Genomic DNA, 21,682 nt, shown 5'->3' with positions numbered 1-21,682 from the left:
ACACCTCCGCTGGCTGGGATCGTCTGTTTCCTGCTCAGCATTGCTTGATTGGGGTGGAGGGGAACTTTGTTGATGAGACTTGGGCTTTAAAACAAGCTATTCCCCTCTTAGATTTACAAGACTCCACCCCCCTGTTCGCCCTAGATGGTAGTTCCCTTCCTAGGGTACAGAGAAGGACTTCACCATTGACCCTTACTGTTTCAGGAAATCATAGAGAGACTATTTCTTTTTTATTTTTCATTCCCCTTTTACTCCTGTGGTTTTAGGCCACCCGTGGTTAGTGCTCCATAACCCCCAGATTAACTGGGCGGAAGGCACTATTCTTTCTTGGAAATTGTCTTGTCATGTCGATTGTCTGTCTTCTCCTGTGCCCCCTGTCTTGCCCGTAACTGTTTTTCAGGAGGAGCCAGGTGATTTGTCTGGAGTTCCGGAGGAGTATCACGATTTGCGGGAGGTCTTCAGTCGTTCCCGGGCCACTTCTCTCCCCCCTCATCGCCCGTATGACTGCAGTATAGATCTTCTCCCAGGTACAACGCCCCCCCGAGGTAGACTATACTCATTATCCGCCCCCGAGAGGGAGGCGCTCGAGAAATACCTTTCTGATTCGCTCAACGCCGGTACCATCGTTCCTTCCTCGTCTCCAGCGGGAGCCAGTTTCTTCTTTGTTAAAAAGAAAGATGGCTCCCTGCGTCCCTGAATAGACTATCGGGGTTTAAATGATATCACTGTCAAGAATCGTTATCCATTATAACTGATGTCATCTGCCTTCGAAGTCTTGCAGGGAGCTAAGATTTTCACAAAGCTCGACTTACGTAACGCCTATCACTTAGTGCATATCAAGGAGGGGGATGAATGGAAGACCACGTTTAACACGCCCCTAGGGCACTTTGAAAACCGGGTTCTTCCTTTCAGATTGGTTAACGCCCCCGCGGTCTTTCAAGCCTTAGTCAATGACGTCCTACGGGACATGCTCAACGTTTTTGTGTTCGTCTACCTTGATGATATTCTGATCTTTTCGCCATCACTCCAGGTGCACGTCCAACACGTTCGTCGTGTTCTTCAGCGTCTACTAGAGAATCGACTTTATGTAAAAGCCGAGAAATGTTCTTTCCACGCCCCCTCAGTTACGTTTCTGGGTTCGGTCATCTCGGCAGAGGGGATTAGTATGGACCCCACTAAGATCCAGGCGGTTACCGATTGGCCCGTGCCCGACTCCCGTCTCACGCTACAACGTTTTCTTGGGTTTGCTAATTTTTACCGTCGTTTTATACAAAATTTCAGTCAAGTAGCCGCACCCCTTACAGCTCCTACCTCAGTCAAGTCCCAGTTTAGATGGTCAGATTCTGCGCAGACTGCGTTCGACGTTCTAAAATCTCTTTTTACTACCGCGCCTATCCTTCTTACTCCTGACTTCACTAAACAATTTATAGTCGAGGTCGATGCCTCTGAAGTAGGGGTCGGGGCTGTGCTTTCCCAGTGCTCCACCGCTGATGGAAAAATACACCCCTGCGCCTTTTTCTCTCACTGTCTTTCACCTGCAGAGCGCAATTATGACGTGGGCAACCATGAACTGCTCGCCATCCGTCTAGCGTTAGACGAATGGCGACAGTGGCTAGAAGGAGCTCCCGTTCCTTTTATCGTCTGGACAGATCACCGAAACATAGAATATATCCGCAAGGCCAAGAGACTAAACGCTCGTCAGGCCCGCTGGGCTTTATTCTTTACCCGTTTCGAATTTACCATCTCGTATCGTCCGGGTAGCAAGAACGTCAAGCCCGACGCGCTATCTCGTCTTTTTGACTCCTCTGCATCTTCAGAGCCTGAGGAGATTATTCCCCCGGGTCATGTTGTTGGCACAACCGTCTGGGGAATAGAGACGCTGGTTAAGCGTTCTCTTTCTCGTGTCATAGTCCCGTGCAACTGCCCTAAGGGGCTCCTTTACGTCCCTGTATCCGCACGTCGAGCTGTCCTTCAATGGGGACACACCTCTAAGTTGACAGCCCATCCTGGCGTCCAGGGCACCATCGCTTTTATCCGTCAGCACTTTTGGTGGTCTTCTTTAGAACGAGACGTGCGACGGTTTATTGCCTCCTGCGATACATGCGCTCAGACTAAGGCTGACAATTCCCCTCCGGCCGGTCTGCTTCGTCCGTTACCGGTTCCAACCCGACCGTGGTCTCACTTAGCTCTCGACTTTATCACGGGCTTCCTCTCTCAGAGGGTAACACCTTTATTCTGACCGTGGTAGATCGTTTTTCTAAGTCGGCCCATTTTATTCCACTCGCTAAACTCCCCTCTGCCAAGGAGACCGCCCAGATCATGGTTGATCATGTTTTTAAAGTACATGGTTTACCCACTGATATTGTGTCTGATAGAGGCCCCCAATTTTCTTCTCAATTTTGGAACGAGTTTTGTCGCCTGATTGGGGCATCCGTTAGCCTTTCGTCCGGGTTTCATCCCCAGATGAACGGTCAAGCTGAACGGACTAATCAAATTGTCGCCCGTATGCTCCGCAGTCTCACCCATCAGAATCCCGCATAATGGTCACAGCAGCTTTCTTGGGCCGAATACGCCCTTAATTCGCTCCCCTCCTCTGCTACTGGTCTTTCGCCCTTTCATTGCTGTCTCGGTTATCAACCTCCGATATTTGCGTCCCAAGACTCTGAATCTAATGTTCCGTCAGTGCAAAATTTTATTAGCCGTTGCAAACGCACCTGGAGGAGAGTGCGATCTGCTCTCTGTCGAGCTAGAAGACGCATGACAATTACGGCAATAGGTGCAGAATTAAAAGTCCTCGCTATGTTTGCGGCCAAAGAGTGTGGTTATCCACTTCAAATTTACCTCTCCAGTCCGAGTCACGTAAATTGTCTCCCCGCTTTGTCGGACCATTTTGCATTGTTAAAGTCATTAATCCTGTCGCAGTAAAGCTTCACCTTCCGCCTAATTTACGCTGGGTCCATCCCGTGTTTCACATCTCTTGTATTAAACCAGTCACCCGTCCCCCATCTCGCCCGGTCCGTGTCCCTAGTCTTGCCGATGATACCCCTATCTACAGGGTTCGCCGCATTCTCGACATGCGCCGTCGGGGACGCGGTCGTCAATATCTGGTCAACTGGGAGGGGTATGGTCCTGAGGAGAGAAGTTGGGTTCCCTCCCGGGACGTCCTGGATCCTTCACTCATCGATGATTTCCTCCGGACCCGCCAGTCGTCCTCAGGAGCGCCAGGGGGCGCTCGTTGAGAGAGGGGTACTGTCATGATCCTGGCTTTTTCTCCTCTTTCTCTGTCTCCCTCTTGTGGTCACATATTCACACTATCACGCACACACATCCACTCCTCCGCTCATTATCACTTTCAGCTGTTTCCCCTTTCATTCCCTTCTCCTCACCTGTCCCTTCTTTTGCCCTTGATTGTCTCTGCTTCTTATTCCCTCTTTCTAGCCCTGTCTTGTTGTCGGATTATTCGATGACCTCTCGTGAGACACGTCTGTTTCCTAGTCCTGTCCTGTCTTATCCGTGGATTGTAAAGTCATTGCTGCAACTGTGAGTTATATTGTCACTGGACTGTGTATTATCCAGCTGTGCCTGTTTGCAGAGTACCTGTGCAGCACTTGCCCTTGGCTGTTCACTCTGCCGGCTGTCTTCACTGTTTTTCGGACTGGCTGTATGCATCTCGGGGTCCCTGCCTCTGCCCTCGTGGAAATTTATGTAGTTTTTCTTAGACCCAGTCGTCTGGCTATTCCTGTTTTTGGCTCTGATAAAAGCCTGTGATTTTTGTTCTATATTATTCAGCGAAGACAATTTGCTTTATTAAAGACTGTTAACTGCACCCCGCTCTGGTCTTCCATCGTTCTTACCCATAACAGTTTGTCATTTCTCCGATCACAAATGCAGACATGGTTTTATGTTTATGCGGTGCGATGCAAGGCAACGAATAAAATGACAGTATAAGTCATTATAATAATTAATTACGTCCCCACTGGATGCTACAAATGCCTCGTTTGTAATCGGTGTTCGGTCAATCACAATGCACTGCATAGCTGACCAATCAACGTACACCTCACTTTTCAGACCGATGAGCTTTGTAAAAATCAACGTGTTTCAGAAAGGCGTGGCATAGAGGAGAAACAATAATGTACAGTACTGTGGAAAATAATGTTCTTGTTTTTTTTTTTTTACCTTAAACCCCATAAACACATTTCATTACACCAAATACACAGAACAATGTTTCACTGGTTAATTTTGCTTTAGTATACATACAGTATGTATAGTATGACTCGTTGACAAGTGTTTTTTTATTTTTTTTTAACTGACATGAATGTTATGCATAATAAGTGGTTCATACAGTTCACATAGGAGTTAGCTTATGTTTTTATTAGAAATAAGATATATATAGACATAGAGTTGTAACACCAGACATATATTTTTTCTGATGGGCAGCATAACAAGATCCAAACATCCATGGTCTCTTGTTCTGCATGCATAAAACAAAAAACTAAAACAAAACAAAAAAAACACGCTTTATCTGTCAAATTAAACATGTTTAATATTAATTTGCCATAGCATGTGGTAAATAAATAAAAAATAAATAAATAAAACCCAAGTTTTTGCTTTTTGTTGTCAGTGTGCTCACCCAGCTGGTGTTTGTCTTTGTTTTGTTTTAGTTTTTTGTTGCCATTGCAAAATTACAGAAAGTCAAAGTGGAGAATTGAGAGGAACATGATCAGTAAAGGACTACAAGCAGGTTTTGGCTGCCCAAGCATTTCCCACAAGGCTATGGATCTGACACCGTATTGGTGTCACTGACAGTGATCCCCACATTCTAAATCCTAATGCAAACTTTATAAAACAGTTTGTTTTGGAAGCAGATTACAAAGTTATGTTTCAATTAATTTCAAAAAGCCTGATGAATTTAAATAGACAGTGTAGGGCAGTTTGGGTGAATCACCACCCAAAAAGAGGGTGCAAATTTTCTGATCTACAGGTTACAGCTTGATACACAGATTAGCCAGTCTTGTGCAGACCCAAAAATGGGTCCAAATTATAAATCACAGAAGCACATTCTTCTCAAAAGATAATGAGCACACCATTCCATTTCAAGCTTATAAACACAGTTTGTGGGTGCATTTCAGGAAGCTGTAGACGTGGAAAGTCTCAGAATATTTTTACTGTTTCACATAAGAGTGAGATTGATGTCATTTTCTTTGCATCTGCAATATCTGAAATTATTCCAAAATTTCTGGTCAAGCATTTAGTAACCGCAGCAGACCAAACATTTACATTCTGCTTTAGGCAGTTGAGAACATCACTTGTGCCCAGGCAAAACATAATTATTTCTTAAAATGACTTTTAATAAAACCAAAGTGGCATCCACACATCTTAAAAAATAAAATAAAATAAATACATTTACAGGACATGGATTATGCTTTCTGGAGCAAAATCGTGTGCCATTACACAACTTCATATTGAGTTTTTTTTTTTTTCTATCATTTGCTATCTGCAAATTAGTGCAGATGAACTTATCCAAATACATCATCATCACAATATTAGTTAGATGTTAATAATCTTTTCAATCTTTCAATATGCTCACAATCACAATTCTTCTGCAATCCTTCTCCATTTAAACCATCCCAGTATCGCAAACTTTCACTGTATGTCTGTTAATGAACAGCATAATTACAGAAAAGTTATTGCAACATAAATCCAGCTGCACTCTTTGTATTACATTTCAAAGATTTAATACATTGCGATGTGAAATGTTGCATATATGTAAATAATAATAATATAATGATCAAAAAGCTTGGCTACTTGCTGGCATGGTCTGATGTAAAAGGGTGTGTTACACACCTACATTCTTCAGTGCCAGTTTGCAAGGGAAAAAGGGAAGTTACTGAGCTAATTTTAGACCTCTGCTTGTCAAGCTCTGACATTGCATCAAAGAGGTCTAGATATATTTTCAGACAATGGTTTAGTGGCTGGCATCTGGAATTCCTGCTCTATATCTGTTCGGGCTCAGCATCCATGCAGGTTTCCCAGGGATTTCTAGGCATCTGTGGCATGGAGACTATCAACAGACCTATTCCACTGAGGAAGAGCAGGACAAAAGCTGTACACGCACACGCAAAAGACCAGGAATAGTAATACTCGATCCAGATAGTGTCCTCACTTTCTATCATCCTCTTGACTGACTGACGCATTACCTCTACTGAGATGATAGCACACAGACCTGAGGACAGAAAAGATAAGAAAACATGTACAGTGGCCTCAAAAGTATTTTCTTTTTTCCTTTGTGAAATGCAAAGTGTATTTGTGGTATCTTTCCTTTTTTTTAACACAACATTTCAATAAGGTAATTTTCTAAAATGCAGTGTGTAAATTATTTGTAAGAGAAGGATTAGATGTTCCATCCTACCTGCAAAAGCAAAGAACATGCCAGCAGGCTTGTACAGATAGTCCTTTCCCTTTCTGAGGGAACCCAACACACACAATGTGCCCAGAATCATGAAGACAAGACTGAAGATGGCTATGGCAGCTGCTGAGATGTTGTATTCTGAGTAGAGAAATCAGCAAGAGCTAAATCAAAATGAAAATGATTTTCAAATATATGATAATAAATCATGCTTCAGAACTTGCTCTTAGATGTCTTCATAAACATTTTTATAACAATTTAGTTTGTGGATAAATGTCCACAGGGCCGCTGCTGGCAAAACGGGTGCCCTAAGCAGAATTGTATTGTTGTGCCCCCTCCCCAAATTATTATGGAAGTTAAAAAAAACAGCTACTTTAGGGGTCAGAATATAACTTTAATAAAACATAAAAGTAAACAACTAAATTGTAATTCAATTGTATTTTTTAATAATTACAATTGTAGATATACAGTTTCCTTTGGCTATAATTTTACTAATACAGTTGTCTGATTGATTTTATAGTGTCAAGTATTCAGAAATGACACAAAAGACAATTTAACTTAAATAAAACCAAGGATTAGTCTTTGTAAGGGTTGTGATGTCCATGTTTTTGTTGAAGAAATTATAGAGGCTAGCTTTTCTATCACAAAAAGGTGGCCACAAATTAAAGATAAAGTGGATATTTGAATTAAATGTTTGGTCAATATTAAACAAGTATTTGATCATAAGTGTAAAAAAATTATCAGGCCTTTTAGCACCCTTTGTAGGCATTTGTAATAATAGCCTATTTGATGTACATAAATAGTTTATTTTGTATTACATTATGTATTTTATAGCATTTTAAAAGGTTTTTGTTCGCTTAGGTCTGTTTTTATTACCACAAAAATATTATCTGAATGCTTCATAAATTATTATTTGAAGGGATTTGAAGTATCAAAGCCATTGTTAATTTGTAGTTACCGTTGCAACAAGAACCATGTTTTGTTTAGTTTTTTTCGTAGTAAAATAATTGTTAATTTTCGGAAGGGAACAACATGGAAACTCAGAGAATATTAAGGCAGATGCAGCAGTGATATTACTATTGTAATGGCTACAAACACTATAGTATTTATGGTAGTCCTGTTTGGTAGGGTGAGTACGGTAGTTTCTAGCCTACAGTACGTGTCCTTTATGAATGGGCTGGCATTAGCTTTTGAGTAATGGCAGGTGCATGCTGATTGCCAGATGGGTGGTGGTGATTTCTTTCTTGGAGACTGCAATGATGGTTTGTGCCAGCTTCGGAAAACAGTTGTCGTAGCTGTTGTTAGATGTTAAGGATGGTTTGTGCCAGAGTTGGAAAACTTGTCTAGCTGGTACTAGGAGCTGGCCTGTGTCACTGTTTTGAATGACTGTTTTTGTCTAGTGTAAAATATTGCACATTTACACATGATATATTGGGGGTTGTTGAGTCCTTATGGTATCAACTTGCTACCAGCTAAGCCTATTTGTGTTTTAGAACTTTTGACGAGTTGTTAATAAATATTGGTTACTTAGATGACTTGATTGGAGAAATGTATTGCTAGTCGACGAGTGTGGAACAAGAGACTTTAGTGAAACTGCTTTGGATATAAAGACTGTTGTTGTACAACTGACTTCCAAACGATGGAGCAAGAGCTTGCTGCATTGCGGGAAAGACTGGATATGGAAAAAGCAGCGATGGATGAACTTAAACAACAGAATGAAGCATTGACTGCTCAGTTACAACAAGTAACAACAACCGATCCTATGGAAACTTCACATTCTCCTTCAGATGTAGGCCAGGCTTATTCAGCAGCCTCACCGACCTCCACAAGTAAAGTTACAAAATCTGTTGAAGTGATTTATATGCCTAAAGATAAAAAGATGTTAATATTTTCCGGTGATCCAGGTACTATCTCCTATTATGATTGGATTGACAAAGTGCAGAATTCTATGAATTATTGACAATATAGAGAAAGAGAACAGGCAGCATTTTTGTATGATCATCTGGAGGGGGGAGATAAGATATAGCACACCTGAGGTACGCAGGAGCCCTACATTAATACTAGAGGTTTTAAAGGAGGCATATGGCCATCCCTATTCTCTGACTGCTTCTCAAAAGCGTTTTTTTTTTGACAGAAAACAGAAGGCGGGTGAGGGGTTGCAGAAATTTTCTTATTCACTGTTATCTTTGGCAGGGGATATAAATCGTTGTAATGGAGGAGTGGAGTTGTGTGGGGAGCAGACGATAAGAAATCAGTTAGCAGAGAACGTAAGAGACCCCTCACTTCGTCGAGAATTAAAACGATTAATTAGACAAGATCCAAATATTAAATTCTCAGTGTTGCGGAGAGAGTCTATGCTGTTTTGGGAAGAAGATAATGTGCCTGATAGAGCTTCCTATAATTTAGCACCAGAAGATACAGCAGTTGAATGCTCTGGTATTACTACAGCAAATAAGTCAGTTAACCCTGATTCCTTTCTTCTGGAACTTAGAGATGCAATGAGGAAGCAGGAGGAGAAATTAGAGGGGCTTGCAGGTAGCACGGCTTCAAGTTTCTGAAGGGAGGTGGGGGCGTAGGCCAAGACAAGAACCCAGGTATGATTCAGCAGGAAGACCTATTTGTTTTAGATGTCAGGGAGTAGGGCATATTGCACGTTTTTGCTCAAATGTCTATACTGTTGGTGACGATGGTCACCAAGTAACCCCATCTGAGGTTGCTAGGGGGACAGTTGTCCAAACTACTATGCAACAGGGAAACGAATTCCCTCTGTAGTTAAGAGCCAGACTATGGGAAGGGAACAGTTGGGCTCAGGTGATTTCACCCATTCATGGGAAAAAGTATTCCATGCACTTACAGGACCTACTCCAGTTATGGATGTGTATATGGGGGGAGTATGTGTTCCATCTATGATAGATACAGGCTCTATGGTCACCATCATAACCGAGAGTTTTTTTAAGGAACATTTTGAGTGCAAAGGGGAGGATGTTCTAAAAGAATCTGGGTGGTTGTCTTTAAAAGCAGCAAATAGGCCTTTCTATATCGTATTTGGGTTATTTGGAACTTGATGTTAAAATTATGGATAAGGTCTTGCCACAGCGTGCCATTTTGGTGGTGAGAGATCCAACAGATCCTATTACAAAACTAAAGAGAAAATCTGTTCCAGGATTGGTGGGCATGAACATAATAAAAGATTGCAGTGAAATTCTGTCTGATTCTTTTAATGTAATGTCACCTGGACCATGTGCTCAAGTGTACCAGGGCTTTGCAAAAGTGATGGCCCCTTCACCTGTACTGGTACCGGCAGGTTCTATGTGTTTGGTTCCTGCTACAGGTTTCCAGAATACTCATGGTTCAGATTATATCGCTTTGGTGGGAGGGTTGGAGGTAGATGAAGGGATTTTACCTGGGTCCCTAATGGTATCTCCAGGTTTGGTGAAGGTGCATGGCGGCCAGTTAGCTGTTCCTATTGTAAATGCTGGTGCTTTAGATATCAATTTGGCCCCTCATACACGCCTGGCACGCTTGCATGTAGCTGAGGTAGTAGCAGGATGTTCAAAGTCTATTTCTTTTCAGAATATATGTCCTGGGAGGTTCAGATTTCATTAGGTTCTGAAGAGGCTTTGGTTTTGAGTCAAGAGGCTGGCTCTAGCTTTACACAGGACTTTCAATTTGAATGCCCTTTTTTGGAACATCAGCAGATAGCTCAGGTTAAAGCATTACTGAATAATTATGCTGATGTGTTTGCTTTCAGTGATAATGATTTTGGGCGCACCTCTATTATACAGCATGAGATACCAGTCACTGATGATGTTCCAGTTCATCAGTGTTATCGCCGTCTTCCACCAAGCCAATATGAAGAGGTGAAGGATCATATTAGACTTAGCTTTTGGAGCAAGGTATTATTAGTGAGAGCTGTAGTCCGTATTCCTCACCTTTGGTTATTGTTAAGAAAAAAATGGCAATATGCGGATGTGTATTGACTACCGCCAGTTAAATTTAAAGACAATAAATGATGCATATCCACTCCCTAGGATAGAGGAGTCACTTGATGCACTTAGCGGGGCCAAGTGGTTTTCAACCTTGGACCTAGCTAGTGGTTATAATCAAGTGGAGGTTGCTGAGAAGGAAAGACAAAAGACTGCTTTTTGTACACCATTTAGTCTATATCAGTTTAATCGTATGCCTTTTGGGCTTTGCTACACCCGGAACATTTCAGCGACTTATGGAGAGAATTTTAGGTGATCAGCACTTTCAGTCTTTGCTTCTCTATTTAGATGATGTGGTTGTGTTCTCATCATCTTTTGAACAACATCTTAGTCGTCTCAGGTTAGTTCTTTCACATTTTAGGGAGTGTGGCCTAAAAGTGAAATGGAGTAAATGTTCGCTTTTTCAATGCCAAGTGTCCTATTTAGGACATGTGATATCTGCTGAAGGGGTTGCAACAGATCCTGAGAAAACCTGTGTAGTATCCCAATGGCCACGACCAGGTAAAGTAACAGAATTTGGATCTTTTTTGGGTTTTGCCGGATATTACAGGCGATTTGTAAAAACAAATTCTCAGCTGGCAGCACCCCTGCATGCCCTTGCAGTATTGGCTACACCAAAGGCAGGTAAATCTAAGACCACTAGAGTGCCACTTGGTGAACTGTGGGGTTCTGAGTGTGAATCGGCTTTACAGGTATTAAAAGAGAAGCTAGTTACAGCCCCGGTACTTGGCTATGCAGATTTTACAAAGCCCTTCTATTTGGAAATTGATGCTAGCCATCATGGGTTGGGAGCAATATTTTCCCAAAAAGGGAAAGATGGAAGAAGACCGATTGCATATGCAAGTCGTGGGTTAAGGCCATCCGAGCGGAACATGGAGAATTATAGTGCCATGAAGCTAGAGCTGTTATTATTGAAATGGGCAGTCACAGATAAGTTTCGTGACTATTTGTTAGGCCACAAATGTATAGTGTTTACGGGATAATAATCCGCTGAGTCATCTGCAGACTGCCAAGTTTGGTGCCATTGAGCAGAGGTGGGTTTCAGACCTGGCTAGATTTGATTTTGAAATTCATTATAGGCCAGGGCGTCAAAATGGGGGGGCAGATGCATTGTCACGACAAACCCAGTTAATGGCTAAACCTGCATTTGGGGGGAGTTTTTTTAATCACACTCCTGAGAAGGGTCATACAATGATGATTAATGAGCAGACAACCACATGTAGCTTCCCTGTGTTTTCTCAGGCAGATTGGGCAGCTCAGCAGCATGCCGACCCCATTATTGCAAGGTTTCGTGTGTATTGGAGTCAGAAAGTAAAACCTGGTAGATTAGTGAGGGCTAAAGAGGATGGTAAGGTCTTGGAACTTCTACGACAATGGGAGAAGTTGGTAGAGGAGGAAGGAGTCTTGTATAGCCAATTTGTGGATGCTAAACAAGGCCAGATTACAGGTGCTCCTACTTCAGAGTCTGAAGGAGGAAGTCCTTCTTGGGTTACATGATGAACATGGGCATCAGGGTGTAGAACGCACTTTTAAGCTGGTCAGAGCCAGATGTTATTGGCCAGGAATGTTTCAAGATATTGAAACTTATTGTAAGCAATGTGAGCGATGTATTGTGGCAAAAGCCCCAGTGCCAAAGTTAGTGACTGAAACAGGCAGTTTGTTAGCTACAAGACCCTTTGAAGTGGTAGCTATGGATTTCACTGTTCTAGAACCTTCTAGTGATGGTAAGGAGAATGTCTTGATTTTCACTGATGTGTTTTCAAAATTTGTGGTTGCGGTACCTACCCGGGACCAAAAGGCAGTGACTGTGGCAAAATCCCTTGTTAGGGAGTGGATTCACAAGTATGGGGTCCCCCAACGAATTCATTCGGATCAGGGGAGATGTTTTGAGGCAGAGGTTGTCCGAAACTTGTGTAAAATGTATGGGATTAAGCAGAGTCAAACTACCCCCTTATCATCCGCAGGGCAATGGTCAATGCGAGAGGTTCAATCGAACCCTGCATAATTTGTTAAGAACTCTCTCACCATTGAAGAAAAGAAGATGGGTTGAATATTTACCAGAGGAGGTTTTTGCTTATAATACAAAAGAACATGCAAGTACTGGTTATAGCCCATATTTTTTGGTTTTTGGACAGTCGTCAAAGTTACCAGTTGACATTTTGTTTGGGGTAAGCAAGGCAGATTTTATAGAGACGGTTGATGAATGGATGGTGGGGCATCAGGAGAGATTTAAAGAGGCTTATCAAAAATCAAGGGGGCAGATGGAACATGCTGATGAAGTTAGAAAGAGATATATTGGTCCTCCTTCACTACAGATTTCTTTGCAGGTGGGTCAATTGGTTTATCGTAGGAACCACAATTTTTTAGGAAGGCATAAGATTCAGGATTTGTGGATGCCTACGCCCTATAAAGTGATAGCTCAGCCAGATGACACTAAAGCGGTGTATACAGTTGCTCCTGTGGATGAGTCTTGCCCACCAAAGAATGTTCATAGAACAGAATTGAAGCCGTGTGGCCAGGGGTAGTAGGGGCGGTTCATCAGGATGTCAAGAGTTATAGTGAGGTAGTCTCTGATAGTGAATTGAATGAAGCATGGGTTGTTAGGGAAGAGGCCCCAACTGAATCCTTGCTGAGGGTGGGAAATCAATCAGAACCAGAGTTATGTAGTAAATCAGATGTTGATTCAGTGGAGCAAGTTGGTTCAGAAGAATCTCGAATGTTTGAAGTCACTCAAGTACCTCCAGTTCAATTGCAGCATTCTAGTAGATCAACAGCAGGGAGGCATTCTAACCCATTTAATCTACCCAGATCTGTTGTCTCTAATGGAGAAGATAGGGGGGTTTTAGAGTAGACCATTGCTTATAAAGGACACTAGGCTTTTGACATCATATGAAAAAGTGTGGGGATTGTAGTTTAAGTAGGTGGTTAATAAATAAAATTATAAGATCATCGGGACGATGATCAGTGTTGGGGGTGGTGAATGTAATGGCTACAAACACTATAGTATTTATGGTAGTCCTGTTTGGTAGGGTGAGTATGGTAGTTTCTAGCCTACGTGTCCTTTATGAATGGGCTGGCATTAGCTTTTGAGTAATGGCAGGTGCATGCTGATTGCCAGATGGGTGGTGGTGATTTCTTTCTTGGAGACTGCAATGATGGTTTGTGCCAGCTTTGGAAAACAGTTGTCGTAGCTGTTGTTAGATGGCAAGGATGGTTTGTGCCAGAGTTGGAAAACTTGTCTAGTTGGTACTAGGAGCTGGCCTGTGTCACAGTTGGCCTGTATTGGTTACTTGGATGACTTGATTGGAGAAATGTATTGCTTGACATTGATAGGCTTTACACTATCACTGACATTAAAACACGTTATTAACTTAATGTTATCAAATCCAAAAAAGTTTAACAGGATCATAAACGTAGGCTACCTAAAAGTGACGCAAGGGACTCATCTTGGACTTTTTCTTTTTCTTATCTCGGCGCCGGGCTTCTGTTGTCTTTGCCCAGGTATAGTTGTCCAATGTCCATCAGTTATGATCATTTTCAGTCTACCGCAAACATGAGGTGAGAGTTAGAGCGCGCACGGCTGCAGGAATGGCGTGTCGCGTGTCTTGTCTGTCTTCACCACAAAACACATTTTTTATGATTACGTATATATTTATGTTCATGTTTACATGCTTATTTACGTATACGTATATGTTAATATACATAATAATAATAGCTTTTTTTTTGTTTGTTTTTTTTTCTTTTTTTGAGCAAGTGGGATGGTGCCCCCTTGGGAGCTGGGGCCCTACGCAAACTGCGTAGGAAGCAGCGCTACTGAATGTCTATTATACCTATGATTCTTTCCCATGTCATCACCCAAAGTACATATCACAATAGTAATAGTGCACCACAGCATTCTCCAACCAATAAACTACAATGTAAAGTCAGTTCGGGCTAGTACTGGTTTGACTATGAACTCACCTCTTTGAGTTTTAACTTCAAAGATCTCAGAATCTTCCCCAGGTGTGAAGTGTCTGAAGTAAGAGCAGTTGATTTCTGAAAAAGAAAAAAGAATAAAAAATAAGGTTTTTCCTATTTATTATCATGGAAAACTTCATTTATTTTTAATAATTCAACTCAAATTGTGTGACTCGTGTATTAAATAAATTCAATGCACACAGACTGAAGTTGTTTAAGTCTTTTGAGATAGTGAATTGGTGGGTTTTTGTTAAATGTGAGCCAAAATCATCTTCATGAAACTACTTCAGTCTGTGTGCACTGAATTTATTTAATACACAAGTTTCACAATTTGAGTTGAATTACTGAAATAAATGAACTTTTCCATGACATTCTAATTTATTGAGATACACCTATTTTGAAGAAACATGATTTAAGAATGTTTAAGTTAAAATATATTTTGTATTCTGGAAAAAAAAAATATAGCTAAAAAACTTGCTGATCAGTGTCTAATTATTAGAATGGGGCTATACAGCCCCTCACAAGAATTCTTGTGTGAGTCACCTGTTTCCTTAAGTGTCAACTGCAGAGTATTTTTTTTACAACCCATGTAATTTCACAAGCAGCTAAATATAAAAGCTGAGTTATTTGACAGCTGTTAGTCTCAGAGTTTGCTCCATGGCACTGTCATGTGTGACAAAGAATGAACATATGAGGCAACAGAAGACAAAGATTAAATGCTTTAATGAGACAATCGATGTTTAAAAAGGGAAAACAGGTTTGTAACAAAATCTTCCAGTCTGGTGTTGTTCTCCTGGAATGGTATTGCTTTATTTTAAGAAATGACTAATGAGATGTAGGTCTGGTTTCACAACTATATTTTTCCATGATGACTGACAAAATATGTAATCCACCGTGGCATATTGAGATACTATTTCACGTTGTGCCAAATAAAAAACAAACGGTAGAATCAACTGCCACGTATTGATGTGATGATGGGCACAAAACAGCCTCTCAGGCACATATCACTTGTGTATATAATTTTTTAAATATGACACAGAGCAAAGCTAATTGCAGCCTTATTTTGAATAGTCAGGCACTCCCTGAATCTGTCATAGATCTAAAATGGGATGACTGTAAAAGGTTTTTGTCTTTCAAACCTGCCCGTCAGTTTGTACCACCACATCCTGTCATGTTCAAATAAAATCAATGCCTCTTTTTGATCTGCATTTCAAGGCAGCACCAATAAACTAGAGAGAAGAAGAAGCATTCCCGTCAAGTAATTCATATATATTTACTAATACTACAGGTATAGACCAGAAAAATCTTGATATGTTCTGAAACATATGTCACTGTTAGCATAATATAAGTTTAAATTTTTCCCTATAGAGTTCCCTGATGATTTGGGCCACCGTCAAAAGAGGGCCAATAGGTGTGTCTGTTTTGAGAAAAAGGTGGTAGGCATCTATACTGTTCTCTCAGATGTGACCGTCAGTCACAGTAGTGGAACTGTACCACACTTAAATTCAGAGTGTCTCCCCACTTGAGACAGCTGATTATTTACACAGCCTAATTATAGTTTGTACTGACTACATTTACGAGGGCAGTCACACACGTTCTCACACAGCTGCTATGTTTTAACATATTAAACAAAAATAAATGTAATTTTTAAATTCAAGTTTGGGGCAAATAATACAACCCGAATTCCAGAAAAGTTGGGACGTTTTTTAAATTTTAATAAAATGAAAACTAAAAGACTTTCAAATCACATGAGCCAATATTTTATTCACAATAGAACATAGATAACATAGCAAATGTTTAAACTGAGAAAGTTTTCAATTTTATGCACAAAATGAGCTCATTTCGATTTTGATTTCTGCTACAGGTCTCAAAATAGTTGGGACGGGGCATGTTTACCATGGTGTAGCATCTCCTTTTCGTTTCAAAACAGTTTAAAGACGTCTGGGCATTGATGCTATGAGTTGCTGGAGTTTTGCTGTTGGAATTTGGTCCCATTCTTGCCTTATATAGATTTCCAGCAGCTGAAGAGTTCGTGGTCGTCTTTGACGTATTTTTTGTTTAATGATGCACCAAATGTTCTCTATAGGTGAAAGATCTGGACTGCAGGCAGGCCAGGTTAGCACCCGGACTCTTCTACGACGAAGCCATGCTGTTGTTATAGCTGCAGTATGTGGTTTTGCATTGTCCTGCTGAAATAAACAAGGCCTTCCCTGAAATAGACGTTGTTTGGAGGGAAGCATATGTTGCTCTAAAACCTTTATATTCCTTTCAGCATTTACAGAGCCTTCCAAAACATGCAAGCTGCCCATACCGTATGCACTTATGCACACCCATACCATCAGAGATGCTGGCTTTTGAACTGAACGCTGATAACATGCTGGAAGGTCTCCCTCCTCTTTAGCCCGGAGGACACGGCGTCCGTGATTTCCAACAAGAATGTCAAATTTGGACTCGTCTGACCATAAAACACTATTCCACTTTGAAATAGTCCATTTTAAATGAGCCTTGGCCCACAGGACACGACGGCGCTTCTGGACCATGTTCACATATGGCTTCCTTTTTGCATGATAGAGCTTTAGTTGGCATCTGCTGATGGCACGGCAGATTGTGTTTACCGACAGTGGTTTCTGAAAGTATTCCTGGGCCCATTTAGTAATGTCATTGACACAATCATGCCGATGAGTGATGCAGTGTCGTCTGAGAGCCCGAAGACCACGGGCATCCAATAAAGGTCTCCGGCCTTGTCCCTTACGCACAGAGATTTCTCCAGTTTCTCTGAATCTTTTGATGATGTTATGCACTGTAGATGAGGAGATTTGCAAAGCCTTTGCAATTTGACGTTGAGGAACATTGTTTTTTTCAGTCTTTCACAGATTGGAGAGCCTCTCCCCATCTTTACTTCTGAGAGACTCTGCTTCTCTAAGACAAAGCTTTTATAGCTAATCATGTTACAGACCTGATATCAATTAACTTAATTAATCACTAGATGTTCTCCCAGCTGAATCTTTTCAAAACTGCTTGCTTTTTTAGCCATTTGTTGCCCCCGTGCCAACTTTTTTGAGACCTGTAGCAGGCATTAAATTTTAAATGAGCTAATTAAGTGGATAAAAGTGTAAAATTTCTCAGTTTAAACATTTGCTACGTTATCTATGTTCTATTGTGAATAAAATATTGGCTCATGTGATTGAAATTCCTTTAGTTTTCATTTTATTAAAATTTAAAAAACGTCCCAACTTTTCCGGAATTCGGGTTGTAATAATAATAATAATAATTACAATTTACAGATCAGCTTACTTAATATGGTTAGTGTTAGGTGTCGCGGCTTTGGGGATATGAAGGCAGCATAAATTTATGATTTTAATAATTGAATTGTAAATGTAATTCATCTGTTTAATTATAACATAATCATTATTATTATGTTGTTATTATGGCTGTATGTAGAGTATGAATAGCATCTAACAATATAATTAGTGCAAAGAAAATACTGCTATTTCTATTTGTGTAAACGGTATCTGTCAATATTTGCACTATAAATACAAACATATATATATATATATATATATATATATATATATATATATATATATATATATATATATATTTAAAACTCTCTCTCTCTCTCTCTATATATATATATATATATATATATATATATATATATATATATATACGTGTATATATATATATATATATATATATATATATATATATATATATATATATATATATATATATATATATATATATATATATATTAGTGCTGTCAATCGATTAAAAACTTTAACTAGATTAATCACACATTTTTTCTGTGATTAATCGCAATTAATCGCAATAAAAAAGAGAGGTTTTTGTACGTTTTTAATATATTTTTTAATGTAATAATTTCACAGTTAAATTTAAATACTTGTTTAAATGACATCTTTTTATGAATGAAGGCCAGTATTACTGATATTAATACAGCTACTGATTTTTTTTTTTTTTTTTACATTTATTATTAGGCTTCAAAAATATAACAGTTTTTAGTTTAAGTAAACTTAAAACAATGCTAACATAAACCCATAATAAATGTCATGTTTACTCCTGCCCTTCCTGTCTTAACAGTTAGGAAATGTACAGAAATTTAATAAAGTTATCAAAGTTATATGCAGTCTGCACTGCATAAACTATAAATTAAATAGTTAATCCTTATTAAAGCTACAAAAGTTATTTAGTCAAGAGCAGCGAGTCATTTTCTCTGTTCCCTTTGTTCTTTAACTTTACTGACGGGAAGCTTTATTGGCTGCTGTCCCTTTAAGAGCAGACAGACACGCGGATCTCACCGTTTATATACTGTCTATGGATCTCGCCTCATTCTCTCACAACTCTTTTTGTTCATTTCAGACTTTATATAAATCATTTAAGATTGCTCTTATGAGGACAATCGACAAAACTGGCACTTTGGGATGTTTATTGTTTGTTCAAGCGCTTAAGAGAACTGGATTCTGGCGCCCTGTCTATGCATTGTGTGTGTGTGTGTGTGTGTGTGTGTATGTGTCACTTAAGGGCATTCACAGACAGCGCATTCTCTTTTGTCTTGCCGCGCTTGAAATGTTTAAAAGCATTTAAATGAATAAGAGCGTGATCATATAATGTAAAGCTAGCCAACGGATGGCAGAAAATACGGATGCTGCGTTAATTGCGTTAAATATTTTGACGCGTTAAACCAGACAAAAATTAATCGCATGCGTTAACGCGTTAACGTTGACAGCACTAATATATATATATATATATATATATATATATATATATATATATATATATATATATATATATATATATATATATTTAACCTCTATCATCAGGGCTTTGTCACTTCCTGTCTGTCAGGTTTAGAGTCACTAATAGTCCACACCTTTTAGGCACTTCCTGTCATTCTGCTTACAGCTTTCCCACTTTAGCAGTGATTTGTTGAAGTTGTCATAGCACCTAAATAAGTCCCACAAACAGGGAAATCCCAGAAGATCTGCAGACCAGCCATGAGCCTGAGCCTAAAAGACTAAGGAACTCTCTGTGTAAAGACTCTCCAATTACACAATCATTGGAAGGAGGAAGGTGCTAAATTTGGGCAAAGTTTGAAGGGGAAAAAAAATATTTTGCTTTAAATAATTAACTTGTGGTTAATTATTTTTCTTCAAAATAATAGCAAAGTCATCAAAACTATGAAAAATAAAAGAATGGTTGTGTGGGAATAATGTATAGACTAAATCTCTTACATATAAAAACGTATCTACTTTTTAAAATAAAAATATTATATTTTGGCATCTTCAAAGTAGCCATCCTTTCCCTAGATTACAGCTCCGCACATTCATTCTCTTAACAAACTTATTATTAATTTTCTAATTATTCAATAAATGACTGAAGAAATTGCCATGTATGCAAGGCATGCTATCCATGCCTTTTTATCAGTTATGTCAATTTTTATGTTCATTTTCTACAAATATAATCACCATCATCATCATTACATTTCGTCCATGTAAAATACAGACCTTTAGATCATCAGCTTTTAAGATAGGGATAAATTATAGAGATAAAGTGTCAACTCTAATCCTATTATGATCCTGTACAATTCTGTCTAACAATTATGTATAATTCTTCCCTAACACTTTGACAAATAATTAGTTAATCATTTTCATTAATAACATTTACAAACATTTTTATTATATAATACCTAAAGCCATTATTAGACAGTTAGGAAGAATTAGAAATATGATTAACTTGATATATTTTTATGTTCATATATAATCATGTACATGCATACATAGTGCTTTGTTAAACATTATATAATAGTTGTTAATGAGAGTAAATGAGAGCCTTACCAATACTTTTTCTTTAGGAATACATTCGTATTTGCACTTGTTCTTTTCCATTTCACAGTATAACATTTTTCATTTGCCATATTGTTTGACATGTATCTTTTGCTAACTGCTTTGGTTATTGGTATTAAACATTATATACTGTGTTGTAAAGTAAAAAACTATTTCACACTTTAGGGATCTGGAGGTAGGGACTAAATAACCAGATAGATTAAAGATGAACTAATAGCCTTATCTAATAAGACACTCTCCTATTATTTTAAAGTTACCACAAAAATGTAGCATGAAGCAATACACCTTACAATTTTATGTTAACATATGCTCTTAAATTTTTACTTTTGAATAAACTTTTGAAAATGTTTTGATTTAAACCATTTAGATTTCAATCAGATGTCTCCAGTTTCACTTTAACTAGCCTCGATGCTTTAAAAAGAAATGTTTCACCTGCTTTACCACAAAAAGTGAAGACAACAACAACAATAATAATAAACAAAATTACATTAACATTATGCAGAGTCTTTATGATATCGAGCAAGAGAACCAGAAAGTCCTGTTTATCTGATAAACATTTTTCGCTTTGTCACTTACCCCCCGGTAAGCTGATAGGTCCACAGCCTTTACCAATAAATTCCTCATCCTCAATATAGATGTGTTTCTTACAAAGTTTCCAAAGGCCAAAGTGGGCTGCCTCACATGTTGTGTTTACGTTCTCCACTCGAGGACTCAACACGGCCCAGTGGTCTGTCACCACTGCTGTTAACATGCACACTGAGCCTACCATTATCACAAAAAACAAGATTTTTGTCTTGGTTTCCTTCTGCATTTTGTCCAGTATCCACGGCTTATGGACAAATAAAATGAAAAATTACACAAGATTATCTCTTACACTCAGTATAAGAATCACTAACAGTATAGAACAGAGACCTGGCCCAGTTCGTTCTTGATTCTTAAGGTCTCTGTGCAGCACTTTGCTTGTGCATGGATAAAATGAACCAAATGCCAGTGTCCTAGTATTTATGCCGAGTGGTCAGACTCAAACCACAGCTGTTGGAGCTCGTCAGTAAAGCTGATGACCAAATGGACTTGTCTCACATGAGGTCTTTGGCGGCTGAGTTGGGCTTCTATATATGTGTGCTGTGAGTCTAATATTTGGCTGTTGACAGATCAGGTTTAATCTGCCATTACTAGGGCGTGACAATTGCATGACAAGAATTAATCATTAGGTATAAGTGGGACTGAATATAATGTGAGAGGCAAACTGGAATAAATTTAACTCTTAACAAACTTAAAAAAAGTATATTATAAGTCTAGAAAAGCTTATAAGTTAAACAGCCATTCAATTCTATAAGAGCTTTCAAAATAGTCTCAATCAGGGCTCGACATTAAGCCTTGACATGTGCTTGTCCTTCGTATAAGTAAATCAGTCATTTACATGTCAGAGTAAAAAAATTACTTGTCCGGGGCAAAATAGTTTTTTTTTT

At 39.3% G+C, this 21,682-nt stretch overlaps 1 protein-coding gene across 1 annotated transcript; it reads right to left on the bottom strand.

The window, feature by feature from the left end:
- Window positions 1-5,825: 5,825 nt before the first annotated feature.
- On the bottom strand, window positions 5,826-21,283 carry LOC132151341 (voltage-dependent calcium channel gamma-1 subunit-like). The gene is made up of 4 exons (XM_059559438.1): window positions 20,790-21,283; window positions 14,353-14,427; window positions 6,410-6,547; window positions 5,826-6,223 (listed from the first exon to the last, which is right to left on the bottom strand). Exons 1-4 carry the CDS (start codon window positions 21,022-21,024, stop codon window positions 5,994-5,996), a joined length of 678 nt encoding a protein of 225 aa, XP_059415421.1. The 5' UTR covers window positions 21,025-21,283; the 3' UTR covers window positions 5,826-5,993.
- Window positions 21,284-21,682: the final 399 nt, after the last annotated feature.

Source organism: Carassius carassius, chromosome 10, assembly GCF_963082965.1.
Source record: "Carassius carassius chromosome 10, fCarCar2.1, whole genome shotgun sequence".
Lineage (NCBI taxonomy): Eukaryota > Metazoa > Chordata > Actinopteri > Cypriniformes > Cyprinidae > Carassius > Carassius carassius.
This window is presented reverse-complemented; position numbering and strand designations above follow the sequence as displayed.